At 42.9% G+C, this 20,243-nt stretch overlaps 1 protein-coding gene across 1 annotated transcript; it reads right to left on the bottom strand.

The window, feature by feature from the left end:
- Positions 1 to 18,366, bottom strand: cacng8b (calcium channel, voltage-dependent, gamma subunit 8b). The gene is made up of 6 exons (XM_076737098.1): positions 17,927 to 18,366; positions 8,706 to 9,007; positions 7,697 to 7,921; positions 4,169 to 4,252; positions 2,944 to 3,084; positions 1 to 2,653 (listed from the first exon to the last, which is right to left on the bottom strand). Exons 3-6 carry the CDS (start codon positions 7,917 to 7,919, stop codon positions 1,854 to 1,856), a joined length of 1,248 nt encoding a protein of 415 aa, XP_076593213.1. The 5' UTR covers positions 7,920 to 7,921; positions 8,706 to 9,007; positions 17,927 to 18,366; the 3' UTR covers positions 1 to 1,853.
- Between the last annotated feature and the right edge of the window lie 1,877 nt (positions 18,367 to 20,243).

The following is a 20,243-nucleotide window of genomic DNA, read 5'->3' as shown; positions in this document are numbered from 1 at the left end:
TATGTCTGTTATTGTTTTTTTTTATAAACTTCGTGCAATACAGTGTTTTAAGTTTATCACACATTTAGATAAACCATAATCATTTGTCTAGATATATCTATTCTCAACTACATACTATTCATATTGCCCACATAAATGCTATCTGTGTGCAGTTTTATCACATTATTCTTTTTCTGAAATGAAATCAAAGAAATGAAAACGTATAGAATCTGGAAGCGTCTGGTTGTTTTGTTTTGTTTCTTCATTATATCATGTAGCGCTGTGTCCACGGTTTCAACCCAGATCTTGGGATAGTTTAGAAGAGAGAGTGGGTAGGGGGGTGGGGGTGGGGATGGGGGCAGTTACAAGTGTTTACATTCTCATCAACATAAACAGGTCAGAGTTCAGACTCCGGAGTCAGCGGTCACAGGGGAAGCACAGTGAAAAGAATCTTTGGGGATGTTAAGATGTCTCTGTGGTGAATCTGTTATTGGGGTGATAAAGTAGGGGACACTGATCCTGTGACCAAATATGGGTGGGGGTCAGGGGCGAGTATGGCGGCGCACGGTTGGCGGATGAAACCACCCAGCCAGAGTCCAGGGAGGGTGCCAGGAACAAAACACTTCAGCCAAACCTGCCCAAAATGCATACCCAGTTTGAACAGTGGTCCCGAAAAACATATCTATAGACTTTACAAATATATGTATGCGTAATTACAATGTACATGAATCTTTTCAAAAGTTTTTCTCAATAGTGTTTTTTAAACCCTCTCAACCCACATATACATATTGTATTTTTTTGCCACTGAAAATGATGAGTTGCATGTCTCACTTTGGGACTCTTCATAGAAAAAATGATTAGGTTTTTTTGTTTTTCTGCTCAGGCAGGAACCTTTACCTGAATCTGTACAAATGTATTATTCTATGTCTCTTTTTTCTGCTTCCTCCAGTCAGAGGTTTCTGTTAATGCCCAAGAACAAACATCTTCAACACGACTATAGCTACAAGTACTACTGTTAACACTGATTAGAATGGAAATAAGACTAACAGAGGCCCATAGAAAACTCAGACTCATAATAACAATGAAGTTGGACAGTTGTCGCAGTCACTCACATTATTGTTGCATTTCTTTCAGTATCAATATTGGAAGACAATTTACAGTATTCAAATCTGACTTTGTGTTATAAATGAAAATTATATATTATGGGGGTTAAAAAAAATAATACAGGCCCTCACTCTCCCACATATTGTGCACACTCATGCTTGACACTTTGACACAGTTACACACAGCTCACTGACAGTCCCAGTGGCTCTGCATGGAAGAATTTCACAGTAAAAGTCATCGAGATTAAAAATTAGAGTGAAAATTACACGGAAATTAAATTTTCATTCCAAACTAAAGTGTTTGCAAATACGGCTAGCCTGTAATAACGCTAAGAATAATCACAACAACAATTTTACATTAATGATGATCTGGTTAAATTAGCAGTAATATTGCACAAAAAATATGTGAAACATTTTCATAATAGCCCAAGGTTAATTGCGTTTGATCATTAACAAAATAAATCATTTCTAGCACATTAAAATATCAAAATAGTTTTATTGTGAAAGTTCATTGTTGTTGTTATTATCACTCTGTTATTACTCATTTTCTTTTTGCTCTCAGTGAGATTGAGTAGACTAAATAACAGTGAACATGGAGGGAGAGATTTAGCATTTCACCTGTCTGTCTGTCTGCCTGTCTGTCTGTCTGTCTGTTTGTCTGTTTCCTGCTGAGCTACACAAACACAGAGCTCCTCTCTAGCTTCCCTCCTTCATCCCTAACCATCCTCCTTCTCTCCCTTCCTTCTCGCCTCCCCCTCTCGTACCCTCTCTCTACACAGGCGTTGTCTTCCTATTGAGGGTGTTAGAGTTGCTCTCCCTGTCTCCCTTCAGCCTGTCCAGAGTCCCCATCCCCCGCTCCCTGTCTACTGTGGATGAGGTGAAGGGTGGAGGACCCGAGCCCACCGAGTTGGGCATGGGAGTGTTGGAGTTGGAAGAATTGGAAGGGTTGTGGGACTTAAGTGAGGGAAGTGTACCACTCATCATAACCCCTCCACCTCCACCTCCATCTTTTGGGAAGCAGTTGTGGAGCTGGTAGAGCGTGGCCCTGTCCACCGTTCCATACATGGGCGGCAAACCCCCCAGTTTGGGGTCGCGGGACAACGTGTAGAGGGAGATGTCACCTCCAGCCAGGGCCGTGTGCGAGCGAGAGTGGGGGTTCGGTAAAGTGGACACTGAGATGGGGCCCTGGGAAAGCAGCGCAGAGGGGGGCATGCCAAAGTTCTTGCCCCCACCTCCCCCTACAGGTGAGGGGTCTCGGGAGCGGGAGGGGTCAGTGGAGCGGGACGAGGAGCGGGAGCGGCGGCGGAAGCGATAGCTGGGCAGGCGGAGCATGGCGTGCGTGGTGCTCTTGAAAATGTCGGTGCGTGAGCGGCAGCGCAGCTCCTTGTTCTTCTCGATGTAGATGTTGACAGCGAGGACCCCCACCATCTCGGCCATGATGAAGGACAGGCCTCCAAAGTAAAAGGACCAACCATAGGAGTACTGCCACTTCTTATCCTCGTCCTTCTTAGGAGAGATGTCACCCAGCGCAGCCGAGATGTACACGATCACACCAATTATGTTACTCAGACCTGAGACAGCACAGAAATATGGTATTTACAAAAGAGTTGCAGGGACTCAGACAGACCAACTTACAGTACTAATAAACACATTTGTTTGACATGATGATTTGTGACATTCTCAATAAAGACAACTGGCAAGATGAGGGTCGAACGTAAAAACCTCTATTAACCTGACAGAGTAGTCTACACACAACTAGACAGTCTCAAACAAAGCATAAAAACTGTTAGGGCAAGAAATATTCTCCAGATCGCCTCTCACACAAGCAGACACGCATGCACATACACTACTCTTAAATTACCTGCAGCCACAAAGAGAATTCCTGCCCCCAGGATGATGTTCCTTTTGCTCTTATAGAAACGACTAGCAGCGATGCAAACTCCTCCCATCAGCAGCAAGATGGCACTAAGGATTGGGAAGATGTTGGAAGCCCTGACTACCCCTAAACGGAGGAGAGAATAATGGTCAACAGCAAATACTGGAAAGAACTATAAACATGTGAGAAATGACACTGGACTTCTGTGAGAGTATCTGAATTGACTTGAGTTATAATCCTTCAGCTTTGTAAGAAATCAAACCCTGTTTCTGATACTATTTATGATTGTCTTTCTCTCAGCAAGAGCCATTCAAGGTATTTACATTCTGTAATTACCTCTCTAAATGGTTTTTATTGTTAGTGGTGGAGTCTGCCATTCCCACACTGGACCTACGCTTGAGGGGTTCACAAGAAATGATGTATGCATGTGTTACTGTTAACTGTGAACAGCCATAACAGGGCTGTGATAAGCTGCTGCTAAGGCAAACTGAACTTATCCTACAGATGTTAGTTAACATTAAGAGATTCAACTATCAAAACACGGTGTGGAAAAACTTTCTCCTTTCTCCACGGGTGTCACCGAGTTAAACAACTATTTTACTGCTTAACACAGGTTTGGACAATGCAAGGCGTAGGCAGAATGACGGTCACAAAGACAATGAAAACAGTGAAAGCTGCTCCATTAAAAATATACACATAACATTCAGTGAGGAAATTAATTACTCAGTTCTAGGCACATGATTGAATCAAACCCTTCCCATGTGGCCTTCAGTGTTTTCAGCGGATCTGCCAACCATGCACACACACCCACACACACACACACATTAACACTCCTCTCTCATCTAGGACAACTAGGCCACGGGAGAGAAAATGCCACCTAAATGCCAGCAAAATGCCTCTGCAACATTGTAAACAGAACACAAGCTTTTCTTTATGTATGCACGGGCACACAGCATATCGTAGCATATCACAGAGCACAAAGATATCACTGCAGGACATTAGTACGAACTAGGGCACCCCATCTCCCCTGATTTTCTGCACACATTGTCACATGTTTATTTCTTGCAGAGAGAGTCTTCTGAGGAGAGAGCAATAAAAACACCAAGTTTAAAAAAGTAATGAAAGGTAATTATACAAAGTATTTTTTTTTCTGAACTCCAGGCTTCTCTCTCATTCACCATCCATGCCTAGTAATGCGGTGTTGACTTACGTAGGACGTACTCTGCCCCATCATGGTCAAAGTCTGCATCTTCTGGGAAGTGGTTAATCTGAGAACACACTCCTCGCTTTACTCCTGAGATATGAGAGAAGAAACAGAGGGTGACGAGACACAACGAAAGACAGGAACTCAGAGCTGTAGCCTTAAGAAAAGACAACAGCAAACATCCTCCTGAGGGACGAACTGACTGGCAGCTGAACACAGTCATATATTTGTTAGAAAATCTCTCTTTTGAATCTGGGCATATGTGTCATATAAAACTTCAACATACTGATAAGAACACCAAAAGGTTAATTCTTCTTCTGAATGCAAGTTAGTAACAACACATACATATAGTACACACACACGTAAATACATACAAGTATGCAGACACACAGGCAGACAGATAACTACCCGCCGGGGTCCTGCATGTGGACAGACAGACGGACGGAGGGATGCACGCACGATGATGACAGCACACCACTGTTGCTGATGGGTGGATTGTGAGAAAGATGGATGGAAGTGATGGAATGAAGAGACACAGACGGAGGGAGAGACGGACAGATGTGGGGTGAGCTGGTCTCTTTCTCACAGCTCTTATATTTCCACAGGTTGGTCTGAAAAGAAACAGATGGAGGCACAAAGGAGCGGCACATCAGTTGAGCCACACGGATCAGTGTTATCCTCCTCAGACACAGACTCGACAGACTTCAGACTGTTTCAGGTGGCGCTGGTATATTCAAGGCTTTTAGACATTAGTGTTGGTATTTTTGACAAATCTCCTTCAGTTTCTAAAAGCACAAGTTTGGTGAAGGACTGATAACTGATTCTATGAACGACAAACTGCATCTGGAACATTGCATCTCAACCAGCTCCTCAAGTGGCCACATTATCTGGTTTTCTGTGTTATCCTCAACTTTATGTGCTGTATCACTGAGGGGGCACTTCTACAGTTGCCAGGCGGTACATGGAAAGATTTTGAGTGGCTCAGGTAGTTTAAAAAAAATGGAAATTAAAATTTAATAAAGAGTAAAAATGAAAAATAACAGACACATGAGCACCAAGCGGTTGCGTCAAGGGGAGTGTGCATCAAAAATAGTTAGCAAGTAAGCAGAGAAGTAAAAACTGTTGGAAGAAAAATGCTTTAAGATATATCTAAAAGCGATGGCTAAACAATTAAAATAGTTGGATAAAGTTTAAATGGATAAATAGTTGAATGAACAGCTAAAACTAATGGATAAAAAGGTGAGCTTCTTCCACTCAACAGCCAGTGCAAATGTGAACTTAACCAAACAGACCTCAGTATTAAGAGTTCAGTTGCATCGACAACAATATCCACTTTTAAATAATGCATTGCAATAGCATATAGCAATAGCATGGGTGCTTCTAACAGATACGTGAAGGCAGGTTTTGACAAAGGTTGGGAACTATATGAACAAAAAAATCTTACAAATGAAAAATGTAATCATTGACAGGTTATTCAGTGCAACCCCACGTTCAGTAAACCTGCAGAAAGGCTAGAGAGGAGGACAGGACACAGCTCTATCCACAGCATAATGTGCCACCCACCCACGGGCATAAATCTTTTAGAGCTAGCATGTCCTGCATTTCCAGTCCAGCTACACCTCACTGCATCACTGCACGACTACTGAGCATCTATCTTGGCTCAATACTCCATAGACATCAAGGATACTTGACCTCCAAGCCATGCCAAGACACTGTCAGCTTTACTGCACCACGATGTGAGAGAGAAAGACTGAAAGAGAGGAAGCTACAAGGAGAGGAAGAAACCAGTGAAAGATTAAATATAATGTTTGGGGGAGTGAGACAGAGGGATAGCAAGTGGAGAAACTGAAAGAGTGAGGCAATGGAGGGAGTGGGTGGGGGTGCACTGCAGCAGTGCTGCAAGGGCTAGAGCTTATCTCTAATTGGCTGCTTTGCTATCAGGAAGCTTGGAGATGAGGACAAATTAGCTTTGTACAATGACCAAGCCCAGGATGGGCCGGGGATGCTTTATAAGGAGAGCCAAGAGGTTTTCCTGGAGACAGAAGTCGGAATATGAGCAAAGGCACAGATCGCTAACTCACACCACCCCTTTGGCTGTAGCTGCTTCACTGTTAACTCCATCCCAGCTTTTACTGTTGAGTGTCAGCCAGGCAGTGTAATGTATAATGAATTAGCAGCTTGTGTTGCAGTGACAAACTGAAGATTGAGAGATGGCCTGTGCCAGTTTCTGTAGCCTCCATCAGTTGGAGTGAGAAGACGATGTGTGTCAGGGTGAAAGTGGGCCTTTTGTTTCAGCCCTTGAATTAAATTACTGCAGCCTGAATCAAACACAATGATTAATGGATTATTTTGAGTGAGGGTTACGCTTCAGTATCATGTAATTATACTGCAATTATGCAAAACTGTTTTCTTGTCACTATAGCGCGGTCTAACAAATATGAATGGAATGCGTGTTGATGCTATTAAAGATTACTGACATCGCAGAGACTCCTGAAGTCAAGTGAAAGACTGGCACTGCTGAACTTCTGCTGCACAATTAAGAAACAAACACATGGTGAAAGATGTGTTTCCACTTTGTAAAAGCTTTGACATCACCAAGAAATAAAGGTAATGAGCTGAGTTTAGCGGGAGCTGATAAGTTGAGTTGGAGTCGTCACTACCTCCAGCGTTCAGTGCCATCCACTTGTTTTTGGAGAGCGTTAAATAGTTAAAATCACAGCAAAGGCAAAAAGAGTTTGCAATTGCACCAGTCTAAATGCAAAAAGTGCTACATTGACCTTGCAAAATCTGCATTATTCTGGAGGGAAAGAAGAAGAAATATTACCCATTCTCATTTACCTGATAGGAAAATTAAAGTGAGAGTAGGTCGTGTATATTTGAAGCATTTTGTTTGTTATATATGTTGGAATTCTCTTAACATCAGCCAACAGAAATGAATAATCAAATGCTCCCAGAAAAAAAAAAATGCTCGCACACAGACTGCCCATGCTCTCATGACCACAGTCTTCCACAAGACTGGGCCAATATATTGCTAACGTTATAGCGAGCTAGTTGCGCAAGAATTCCGGAGAAAGTGCAGCCAAAATTTATGCTAACTTGACAGCTGTGAGTACTAATAACAGCCATGTTCATAGTTTTCATTCACTATGATAATGTTCAGTGTTTTCTTACACGTGAATGAAACAAGAGGTAGTTGGATATGTTGCGAGCAAACTCCCAGAGCCGAGAGACTCTCGTTCAGTAGCTAACCCAATAGCGCAGCATGCTCCCACACCAGTGTGACGGCCAGGTCGTTGATACAGACTGAAGGACTGGACCACAAGTCTTAAAGGCAAGAAGATCGAGTCTGACTAGATTTTGATTCACATCAAATGCTAAATGGTTGGAAAAGGCAGAGCTGTGTTGCCATATATCAGCTTTCTCTCCATCCTATTCGCTCAAATTAACAGTCAATCAAAGCAAACTTTTTATCGCATGGATCCAGATCAGTACAAATCCCACCCATAGACCCAACCCCCACAACTTCTTCTTTACCTTCCAGGCAGCATATCCTCCACAGTCCAGAGTGGGTGAGCGCGCCAGGATCCTTCTTGTCCTTGTTATGGGGGTCATCCTGGGTGACGTTGGCTGTGCTGTTGCAGATGAGGGCACGGGAGTACAGCCAGTAGTCCGTCCCTATTGCCACCGTCATCAGGCCGAAGGCAGCGAATGCCCCCACGGTGGTGAGAAGGATCTGGATCCCCTTCTCACACACCATGCCTTAAGAGAGAAAAGATAGGAGAAGGACAACGGGAGAGAGAAGAAGAAGAAAAGGATGGATGTTAGGAGTGCAAAAAGGAGCAAACTAGTGTTCATTGTGGAGTTCAAGAGCAAGAAAGAATGAACTAAACCAAGCAGAAGTACGTTTACAATCATACACAAAGTGCAGTTTATTGAAAAAGACGAGAGATGATGGGCAAGAGGAGGTGAGGGACGCTGGTGGGAGACAGAGAGGGAGGTGATGAGAAAAGACAAGACTGAGGACAAGGTGGATGTGGGAGGCGCATAAGTGGCTGTATGATGTGTCCTTGGAGGAGAGTTGGATGACTCTGCTGACTCCGCTTAACAAGACAGAATTGATGTGAAACACAACAGATCACACCCTCCCAATCTCTGTGCGCTCCATATTCATGACCCTGACATCGTTCTCCCCCTCAGAACCACACACACACACACACACACACACACACACACACACACGCACACACACACACACACACACACACACACACAGCAGATCTAATATGACATCACCTTGTAACCGTGCAGTCTCTATTAGGAGGTCAGTGCGGTTGAATCTTTTCCACATAAACGTGCAAATTTGCTCTCACACAAGTAGCATCATATAAATCACTCCCGTCTCACTGACCCATGCATGTGTGAGAGGCAGTAAAGTTGCCTCAGTGGCCTGTAAATCTACTGTGATGGAGTTTCCACTGTCATGCTGATGATACTGACAAAGATTAGACAAGACTGAAGCAAAGTCTCAAAAGTTAAGACTTACCTGACGGCGAGTTTCTATCCTTCGACTCAATTTTGAAATCTTTCTTTTCCTCGTCAGTGAAGAACGTGCTGTCCCCTCAATCCGGACAGCATCCATCGACTGTTCTCACCCGCTCCCCTCTCTCCTCGTTTTCTCTCTTTTGCCTCTTTCTCTTGCTCGCTGTCTCGCTTTCTTTCTTTCTCACTGGAAAGCTGTTGCTGGTGGAGGTTGTGGCTTGGACGGCTGTCCCGCTCTCCGTCCGTCCACTGCTAGCAGAAAACTCGCACCATGGTCACAGCTCTGCTGCTGCTGCTGCACATAAACTGAGCAAAAGACAAGGGGATTTTAGACTTTATTAGTTTATTTAACATTATTAGGTCATGCCAGATGGAAAGAAAGAAAGCATAATGACAAAAAAAAATAAAAATAAAAACACAGATTGAATATTTTCTTTCCAAAGACTTTAAATAGTCTAGTATATAATTAGAAGTATAATCATTCAATCATAAAAAAAGAAAAAAAAAAAAGCAGTGAATCCTCACAACTGAGGAACTGGAACTGAGGGATTTTCATTTTTATTTTTAGCCATGCTAATGGCATGTCTCAATGTTGGTGTCAATGTCCCCCAAATTTATCCCCTCACTTCATTGATCCTCTGACTTTTCATCTGGCGCCATCACCAGGTCAAAATTTGCTTGTATTTTGACCAAACACTGATTATAAACGAGGGGTGGGGAACATCCGGTCTGTGAGACGGTTTGATTGGGCCAGCGAGGCAATTCACACATTTTTCAAAAAGCAATTACTTTTTCCAGTGACAAAAGAAAATAACATGAAATCGTTGACTAAAACATTCTTCCGAGGGGTCCCTGAACACAACACGTGTCGCCAGCATGTTTAAGAAAACACTAGTCTGGAGCATGTTACAGCTACAAACATGCTGTGAGCGTAGATGCTCTTGTATAAAGTTAACGCTCTTGGGTGGCGTCTGAGTGCCCAACAGTAGCTCTCACAAGACCACGGAGACAGTTTAGTGCAGGCAGGTTTTGTAATGAGTGAGCTAACAGCTAAGAAGCTGAACCTCATCCAGGAGGAGAGTGTGTGTCTAGTTGCTGCTACAGAGCTGCTAGCACCAGACAAAGTCAAGCTGTCAGTTTGACTGGAATAAATCACAGAGATGAAGAGAAAACCTGACATGGAAACTCAGTGAGAGCAAGTGTCTGTGTGATTTGGCCTACATGGTGGACCTCTCAGAGCTGAAGCTCAAGCTCCAGCCAGCATCTCAGCTCTCTGCTATGAAATCATTTGAAGTGAGATTACAGCTGTGGTGAGTGCGACTGAGACAAGACCACCCTGATACAATTCCTGGCTCCCCCAAGTGATCCCCTTCTCAGGTGCTGCCCATTCACCAGTGACATTCCCCGTGTGTGTTGCCCCAATGTAAAATTTCTGGGGTGCCATTAGGTATGACACTTGAAGGATGTCATTAAAACTGAAATGGCCCCTGATTGGACAAAGGTTTCCCACCCAGTGATAAGCTAATGACATTCCCTTCAGTGTCAACGCTGCATTGTCATTTGTACTAATTGTTAACATTGTAACACGCTTAACTAAGATGGTGAGCATGGTGAACATTATACCAACTTCAAATCAGAATGTTAGCATCGTGAGCATGTTAGCATGCTGATATTAGCATTTAGCTCAAAGCACCACCAACTGCAACCTCACAAAGCAGCTAGCACTACTTAAGATCTCAGTATTATTACTTGAAAAATGGCTTACATGATTGTTTCATCATGAAAATAGTTACCAGATTAATTTTCTGTCGATTGACTGAATGAATCATCTCTACATTTTCCACTACAGATGCTTTATTTAAATGTTGTAGATCCATATTGGAACAGTGTGAATACAGATCAGAGTAATTATACAAGTGAGAGTATTACAGGCTAAAGACAGAATGACTCCAAAGCAAGTTGTACTGCATCTCGCCTGAATAAGAGGAGCAAGAGGGGGAGGCGGAGAGGACCAACCCGACACTGTTACCATAGCAACATTGAATTCCAAAGTCTGGATCAGCATAGAGCGGGGGGGTGGGGGGGGAGCAGGCAAGAGATAGAGGGAGAAAGAGGCAGAGAGAGCAAAGCAGAGAGAGGGCAGAGATGGGAAAGAAAGAGGCAGAAATGAGGGGGAGTATTTCAGTCACTAGCGTGAGTGTTGACTCTGAAACCCAGACAGACAGACGGACCAGTGCACCGCGGCTCCATCAATAGATTTGTGTGTGTGACCACAGCGACACAGATGCTCCCACACACACACACTCACACACATACTGGCACGTGTGCACTCACAAACACATGCGAATAAAGACAACATCAGAGAATGAGAAGTATCCCCCGTGTCTTTTCTTGGTGAATTAAGAAAAAAAATAATAGGATTGGAGAAAACAGCACACATTATTCAACAAACATTATTTAGAAGACATAATGCAGTGCAGTCAAGTCTGTTAATATTTGATGATGCAATATGGCACTGTGATCAAAATAGGTTACATCCTGTTTGCATTGTGAGACCCAAAACAGAGCTGCCTCAGAGACAGAAGGAGAGATGGAAGGAGAGACGGTGTGCTGTGTGTGTGTGTGTGTGTGTGTGTGTTTTATGTGTGTGTGCACGTTTCCTCTCCAGTGCATCTGAGGATGGGTCGAGTCCAATCTTATTGAATCCCAGTAATGTTCCCCTCAGCTCCCCTCAGTTAGACAGTTAGCCTCGTATCTCTGCGCTCAGGCTCCTTATTATGTAAACTGTCAAATGACACCACCACTGTGTGGTTTATTTATACATTGTGGGTTCATATGTGCAAGCAAACAAGTGAATGTGATTGTGCATGCGCATGTGTTTGTGTGTGTAGTATGACCTTCCAACCCTATCAACATACTGCCTCTCCCTGAGGAAAACTCATATCCAGAAGGAATTATACTATCTCCAAGGCCTAAAAGTGCAGTATTATATATATATATATAGATGTGTATGCGTGTGCGTGTGTGTGTGTGCGCGCGTGCGGTCTTTGACTCCAGTATTTAATGAATGACCTTAACAATAACCTACTAAGTTATTCCCCTTAGCAAAAACTCCCCTGTGTAAGAGATCATAATTGTCATTTAATTATCTGTAATTTCTATTCTCCACCAATAATTAAGAAAGAGGGGAACGAGGGGAATGAGAGCAAGAGAGCGTGAAAGAACAAGAGGGCAAGAAAAGAGAAAGAAGAGTGAGAGTTTAACTGAAGGAGTAAGACTAAGGGACTTTATAAAAATGACTAGAGGGGAGAGAGGGTCAGAACTGGGGAAAGGCTATTGCACTTGCATTTTAATTAGGCTGAAGGTAAGGTAGTCTGTTTTTTTGGGGGGGAGATCAGGAGGCATGTTTTTTTTTTCCAGCCTTCCATTGCAATTTAGTCAATGGTTACGTGAAAAAAGCCCTTAAAGGTGGAGTTTGCCAAAGCAGACGTTAACTGCTCTGTGTCTGTATCAGGGTTTCCTTCATGTGAACACTGGTGGCACACAATAAAAGTTGCTTATTGCTCAAGTGAGTCAAGCATCTTCAAAGAAAACATAAAAGGGAAATGCCACCAATTTAAAATTTCAGAGTCTGTTTATGGGTCTTGGGGAGAACTACTGAATATATGAAAAAAGTTTTGGCTCCAGTGGCTCCTCATTTTTGCTTGATGCTAGCAGCTTCATTAGCTGCTACTAGCATAACACACCTAAATCTCTGATTAAACTATCCGTGATCAAGTTGCACTGTGGGTAATGCAGGTGTCAGGTTTTGACAAGGAAAAATAAGGCGTGTAATTAAAAAGACGAATTTTTGATTCTGCTGCATTGATTGATTGATTGATAGTTTTTTTTTTTTAAGTGAAACCCCTCAGCACTTCAGTTATTTTTGTACAGTCCCTAATGGCAACAGATTTGTCAAGACAGGTGAAAAGTGTTTGATTTAAAATATGAGTGGGTTTAAGAAATACTGGTAAATGTTTGCTTTTCCCATAAGTCTGAACTTCCCAGAGCTAGCTTACCCTCACAGCGATGTTTTTATAGTATGTTTGTAACACTCACAGGACTCTGAGCCAGCCAGCGGCCAATTAGCTGCAGCAGGATGTGCTGCAGCAACAAAGGCCGAGAGCTTAGCTTTCGGGGCTTGCTGCTACAAGGACCATTATGGGACCAGGCCCTCACTTGTCAGAAAACCTCAGATGTAATCAGATCTACCTGTGTGACTCATTCCCAGAATGACAGAATAGCTCATATAAAAAATATAAGCACACCAAATGAGTTGTGGCTCCAATAATGCAGCCATAAATCACATGGGAGATTTGAATTTTGTAGCAGCTGCTCCATTAGCTATTCATTGTATAAATCAACCACCAAACGGCTTGTTGAATAAATGATGACATCTGTAATAAGTTTTTCCACACATGTGAAAGGCAATGGTCCTGTGTGGGCATGTGGGAATGTTTCAGTGCAGATACACAAGACTGATTCTACAGCCAGTCACACTACATTCACTGTTGCACATGCAGGAGAGGAAATGTAGTTAGTGAAAATGACATAAGCTAATGCTGATTGCTTGACCAGAAGAAAAAAAAAAACTGCACTAGGCCTACTTATGATGGCAGCTCTAAAAATACAAGCAGCGTATTCTATTCTGAGTGCTTGATGGCAGCAGTGAACATTAAGAAAACATGCCTAAATAATCAGAGCAGTGACTCTTATTAGCTGAGATTATTTCTCTCCTTAATCATAAGAAAAAGCTACACACCTGAGCTCCCACAGCTGGCACACACACACACACACACACACTCACACACATTTACATCTCCACATGCATGCCAGCACAGACACACACGCAGGTGCACAGAAAAAAAAGATCAACATGCAAACAAACCTTTGGCATGCAAGCACATATGCAGCCTCAAACCCCCACAACAGTCAAAATGATGACAATAAAATCATAAAAATAGGTCATCTTTAAAAGGCACTTCATGGTGAAGCAGAATTGCCATTAAGTCCATGTGAAGAGTCCACCAAGATCCTGAAGACTGCATGTGACCGAGTCTCTGCCTGCCTGAGCAGAACAGCCTGAGGAGGTAGTGACAGTAACACCTTGGTCGAAGAGGCTCCCAAAATAAAGTGTCTCTGGATGACCTGACACTCATGAACCCACGAACATATGCTTAAACACATTCGCACGTGCACCCATGCACATGCATAAAGACACCCTAATTCACTGAGCAAAGTGCTCTCTGACAGCACATCTAACTCAAGATGGCCATTTAAATTTATTTATTTTTATACAGAAAGAAGCATGATGCTAGTTTATTATCTGACCATAAAAGTGTAGCTGGAGAGAGAGAAATAAAAGAACTGAGTATTTGTAGATATCAAAGCTACTCAAAAAAAGGCAGCAGTAATGATATTATGGCTGCAACTAATGATTCTTTTCATTAATGATTAATAATTTAGTCGCTAAGATGTCATAAATGATCTCAAATTTCTTGTTCAAAACCCAAACATATTCAAATACAATGATATAAAACAACAAATCCTCATAAATGAGAAGCTGGAACCGGCAAATGTTCCACAGCTTTGCTTGATAAATATGTGAAAATGGTAAATTAAATTGATATTTTGACACACTGGGAAATACTTGTTTTTTTTGTTTTTTTTTTAAAGATAAGATCGATACCGCTCTCAGTCTTTATGCTAAGCTAAGCTAGCTGCCATCAGGCTCTAGTTTCATATGTCTCCTGGAGTCTTGACAGTCTTGATACTCCCCCCATAAAAATCACAACTTGTTTTTACATTTAAGTTCTTGTATTTTAAACAATTTAGATATAACAGGTTAATTAGCGAGCTTAAGACTTACTGGTAGATGGATTTTGTTACCATCAGGCAGAGCTTGGCTAGTTGTTTCTCCTTGTTTCCATCTTTATGCTAAGCTAAGCTAAATGACTCCAGGCCCTACCTTAATATTTAGCATACTTTGATGCCAGTAGTATTGATCTTCTCACCTAACGCTCAGCAAGAAAGTGCATTTTTTTAAAACATTGAACTCTTCTTTCAACTCACAGTCCACTTACTAGCTTTTTCAGTGCTTTCAACCCCATCTCACGGTCTTCATCAGTGAATAGAGTTTAGGACAAATAACAATTGAGCAAGCTCCTTCTGCAGAGGATGACTGAGAAATGTGGTTAAAAGCTCCAGAAAAAGCATCAAATCCAAATTGCTGTTGATTAATAAAAAAAAATATTTATTCATTTATTTATTAGTTTGATAAAAATTGAAGTGATACACATGATATTCTCTGCACCCAGATTTGAGGAATCTCAGTCACATAAGTTACTTTGTGTAAATCCTTGAAATGGTCTTATTAACCTTATTGTTTAATACTGTATACACAACTCAGACTCTCTCTCTCTCACACACACACACACACACACACACACACACACACACACACCTGCAGCCTGTTGTAATGAGTGCAGAGGCTTTGGTCACAGGTCTCATGTTGTGTACCTCCAGTCCAGTCCAGTGAGCACGCTTGCCTGTCAGACATGCTAACAGTGTGTCTGCTGTATGTTTACACTGCATGCCTCTGCACAGACAGGTCGCCTACAACATATCACTGACACAATATGGCTCAATCACAGGCTCTTACAAACCTTGCTCTCAGAGGCTGCGCTAACTTGAGCGAAGCACTTAAAAACACCAAAGCTGGAGGTTAATTGCTGCACGGGTCACAGCCATTGAGACAGGAGTCAATTAGAAAGCTTTGGATAAAAGCCTCTGCTCGCTGGAATTATAAGCAATGCTGTGTACTGAATCAGCAAATACGGGAAGCCTGTGCTTGATTTGCACTCCATGAGGCGCAATCACAGTTTCAAATTTAGTGCACTTACCAAGTGCAATAAATATGCAGAAGTTTGTCTGACTGACACTGGTGCTGGGATCATAAGTTACTTGATTATGTTATTGAACGGTGGTGTTTTAATAATTGGACTGGTTACAGGACCCAGAGAGCATATTTAAATCAAGGTATCCGTGTCTGTTCCTGCCACACAATGCTGGGTTTTCTCCTGAGGCTCCGTCTGAAGAGAGGAGGGAACATTGTGAAGCCTTACTGTGGGCCATCAAGAAAATTGCAGCAAAGACATTGATCCTCTGAACAATAGCTACATGACAGATGTGATGATCGTTGCAGAATTCCTTCTCCTCAGAGAGAGAAACAGAGTGAGAAGGAGATGAACAGACCTGGCCGCCCAACCGTATGAAACTCAAGTGAAACAGCAAAACGAAACAGGCCGAAACATTTGGAAGTTACAGACAGTCCTTCTGATTGTTCTGGACCGCTCATGTATTAGATGATTATGATTTGGCCGGCGCTAAAAAACAACTACAGCCTGTGTGGGCTACGCACCAGTATTGACTGCAATGAGTCACCTTACAGCGTAAACAGCAGATCTTAGAGCCAGCTGAGGGGTTTTGAAAGTAATCCAAAATCCACAGAGACAATCATCAGGGCCACACACACACATCACACACACACAGTACAGACGGTGTTTACCACGTGGGAGGCGGAGGGGCTGAGGGGGCGTGACCAACAGACGGTGAGGCCACACCTCACTGAAACATTCACTGATCATTGATGGAGAGGTGAGCCGGTAGTGACAAACAAAATGACACTTTCTCATCACTGTTTGGAAAATGTTTGATGTGCTGGTGCACATCGCTGCATGGGCACTTTAAGGTGCAACAATGTGTAAGCATTACATTTATAATTTATCCTCATAATCCTGCAGTTATTTTGTAAATTAGAGTTTAACTGACTAACGTGAACATATAATGACATAAACAAACACTGCTGTTGAACTAGCAATAGCCACACAGAGTGTGATCATGTTCGTATGGAAAGTTCAGCTTCAATAGTCTCTGTGATGCTGCTCGCATCAAGTGAGAGTGAAACAAGTTGGATCTGCATTACAGCCATAAAGGAGCAGGTGCTGATGGACACTTGAGGCCAGTCCCCCTCCTGAAGAGATGCAGCACCTAAATCAAAAGCTCAGCTCAGAAGGGAAAAGCATGCGCTGTAGTCACTAACTGCAAGTGACCACATCTGGTTATTCATCAGACGATTATAATCTCAGAGAAATCATTCAGAGTTGTACCTGTCATGTGCTGCAGCCCTAGGAGAGATGGGTATAACTCACTACCTCTTTTTTTTTTTTTTTTGACAGTGCACGGTAGCACCTGAATGCTGCAGTGCACACTCCTATAGCCTCTCCAATTCAAGACGTTTCATTCTACCTTTAGCCCAGATGTGATCTGAGCTGTGATGAAAAATGAATGATTGATAGGGTGCCAGATGTTTGGTGCCCTTTACCTCTGGATGTGTCAGAGCACAGAGCACAGGTCGGCCAGTGAGAGGAGACAGTGGGCTGAATAGAAAATGAATCTCATAATGCATCAGATAACATGATGTGGCCCAGGTCCAACGTGAAGCTAAGATGCTGGCCCTGCACTGCGAGGAGTCCAGCTGCAGGAGCCCTGCAGACCACATACAAGCTCAGAGCTACGGGGCTGAGAGCGTGCAAGGCTTCAGTATAGTGATGCGGACTGCGGTGCATTCATTAATAGAGAAAGCTACACACATCACCCTGCCTGCATAGGCAGCACGGTGGAAAATGGACGCCTAGCATCAAGCGGCCGGTACAGAGAAAACTCAGTGGACTGGGACACAAATCACACGTTAAGACACATTCATGGAAATAACTCCCGATTGTGGGACGAGTAGTCGATCATTTCGGCACATACAACAGATATTTTAGTCCCAACACCTGCGGTGCGGATGCAGGGAGAGCTTCAAACGAGCTATTATAAGGCTTTCATTTGCATAATAGACGTTGCAGTCGCTAATTATAGGCCCGCGGAAATAGGTGGGAAAATTATCATTCAGCATTTAATCAGAGAGGTGGCAGAAGTGTGAGGATTATTATCATTATTTCTTTTCCTGTAAATTCCGTAGTCCACATTGTCAGTAGTGGGCTAAGTTGCAGACAACGTGAAACAAATCAATGTGGCGTGTAAATTACACTGGACGAACAGTGATCCATTACGCTGCAAAGTAAAAAACAACAGCGGCACAGTGTAATTATGATCATTCAGAGAAGCTTGGAGAGCTCTTACCTGCAGGCTTTCTGATCTCACAGATTCGCAGCGCGTCGCACTCCCAAAGAGAAGGAGATGGAGGGAAAAAGAAGATAGGGGGTGGACGGTGGATGGGCTAAATAACGGGTCGATCGAGGCAAAAAAAAAAAAAAAAAAAAAAAAAAAAAATGAAGTGAATTGAAAGAGGATGATTAGAGTTGACGGCAATAAGAAGCGCGCGAGGAACTGGATTCTCAATTCCTTATAAAATATTGAATCAGCCAGTGATGGAAAAGGGCTGAACGTGCATTTAAAAAAAAAAGCCTAATACAAAACACGTCACTGAACACGGATTTGTCTACAGAGGATGTGGCCGCTGCTTGTGTGTACTCGGGGAGAATGCGTCTCCCCCTCCCCTCCGGTTCGGACGAGCGCTCGCCTGCCTGCCTGTCTGCTCCTCTATCTATTTCTCCCACACTGAGCCCGACGCAAGCAACTTGTCGCATCCCACCAAAAAAAAAAAAAAAAAAAAAAAAAACTCCTCAGTGATGTGAATGATGACGGATCATGTCAGAACCGACATAGGATGAAATCTACTACAGTATGCTGTGCTTCAAGATCACGGCGAAGGTTTAACCCCCCTCATCTCCCCTCCCTCTCCTCTCTCATATTGAGGGAACTGGTCTGGATGTGCTTATTGGAGCGTGGGCCGCGCGCGCCGGGGTGTGCGTTTGTAAGTAGCCTATTAGCCATGACCAGGTTATGTATATATATATCTGTGTGTGTGTGTGTGTGTGTGTGTGTGTGTCTGCGCGCGTGTGTTGTTATTGATGTCGATTTTTTTTTTTCTGGAGAGCAACTCGATGGAGCGCCAGTGGGACACTTTTCCTCTGTGGTGATGATGATGATGATGATGATGATGATGATGAGGGCCGCGCTGGTAGTTCTGGGAAATGCAGCACGAGCGCAGCCCTGCAGAGAGAGAGAGAGCGAGAGAGAGAGAGAGAGAGAGAGAGAGAGAGAGAGAGAGAGAGAGAGATGTGTTAGGCTAAATCACTGAGTCAAATATCTACAGGTCAATATTTATGTGTCTACATACGCAGAAATTCAGCAGGGCCTGTATAATAATTGTGATAATTGACTATCATTGTCATAATTATTTCGTCCAATGACTTTAGAGATGAGGGATCACTGCTGTTTGTAGTGTAGACTAAATTATGTCATCCACAGAACTATAAAAATGGAGTCAGTGGCTGAGCTACTGGTTGCACACAGCAGTTAGGATGCACGAAACTGAGCGGACAATGACCTTCAGTAGCTTTAAAATGGCTTTGCTGCCCAGTTCACCCCTCTCTCTCTCCCTCTGTCTCTGTGTCACACACATGCATACAAACGCACACACACACACACACACACACACACACACACACACACACACACACACACACAGAAAGGGGTGAGGGAGAGCTGGAGAGAGCTAATACAGAGTGACAGGTCTTTCATGCAGTAATGGTGATGGTGAAAAGAGAGATCCACTCAACCCACACTGCCGAACGCGCACACATACACACATGCATATACACAGACAAACAAAAGAAAGACACAGAAGCAAATACACACACGGAGCTGCACACGCACACTCACGCGCACACACATACACACGCATACTTACAGTGAAAAGCACATTATTACAGAAAAGTGGCCACACAACAACCAGAAGTCACAATTTAATCTCAATTGTTTGCACCAGCAGTCAGGCTTCATTCATCAGGAGAGATGCTCACACATGCACACACGCATGCACACGCACACACACACACACACACAGTCCTGGAAGTCAGACAGCAGAGTGCTCACGCTTTTTAGTTTTATTGACCTGTGGATGTTTGATGTTTCACATCATAATGTAACACCTCTCACTCTCTGTCTCTTACACACACACACACACACACACACACACACACACACACACACACACATTGTTATTTACTGTTTTCATCTTCTGCATCAAAATCCATTCAGCTCTGGATTAAAGATTCAGTAAAGAATCGTATGTTTGTGACAGATTTGTGGTTTGAAAAAGTTTCATATTTTGACTCTATTTTTCTCCTTGTTGCGCCAAATCTATTCTTAGTTCACCTACATGTCTCATTCCTTCATTCTACTCTCTTTTTCACCTTGACTAAAAACAGACACTTATTTTTAACTGTATTATACCTGAAGACATTTATGTAGCACAGACCGGATTTTAGAGACAACTGTTTAATCTGTTTCACTTCCCCTGGAGTGAAATTACAATTCAATCTAATATTTTTAATGTTATTTTTGAGTCTGATTTCATAAACAATAACTAACC

The sequence above is a fragment of the Chaetodon auriga genome, chromosome 8 (assembly GCF_051107435.1).
Source record: "Chaetodon auriga isolate fChaAug3 chromosome 8, fChaAug3.hap1, whole genome shotgun sequence".
Taxonomy (NCBI): Eukaryota; Metazoa; Chordata; class Actinopteri; order Chaetodontiformes; family Chaetodontidae; genus Chaetodon; species Chaetodon auriga.
Note: the sequence above shows the minus strand (reverse complement) of the source record. Positions and strands in the feature narration are given on the sequence as shown.

Coding starts and splice junctions, on each gene's coding strand:
- cacng8b (XM_076737098.1), bottom strand. CDS start 7,919: ATGGTGTGTGAGAAGGGGATCCAGATCCTTCTCACCACCGTGGGGGCA. Junction 4,253..7,696: donor GAGGATATGCTGCCTGGAAG/GTAAAGAAGAAG, acceptor CTCATATCTCAG/GAGTAAAGCGAGGAGTGTGT. Junction 3,085..4,168: donor TGGGGCAGAGTACGTCCTAC/GTAAGTCAACAC, acceptor TCCTCCGTTTAG/GGGTAGTCAGGGCTTCCAAC.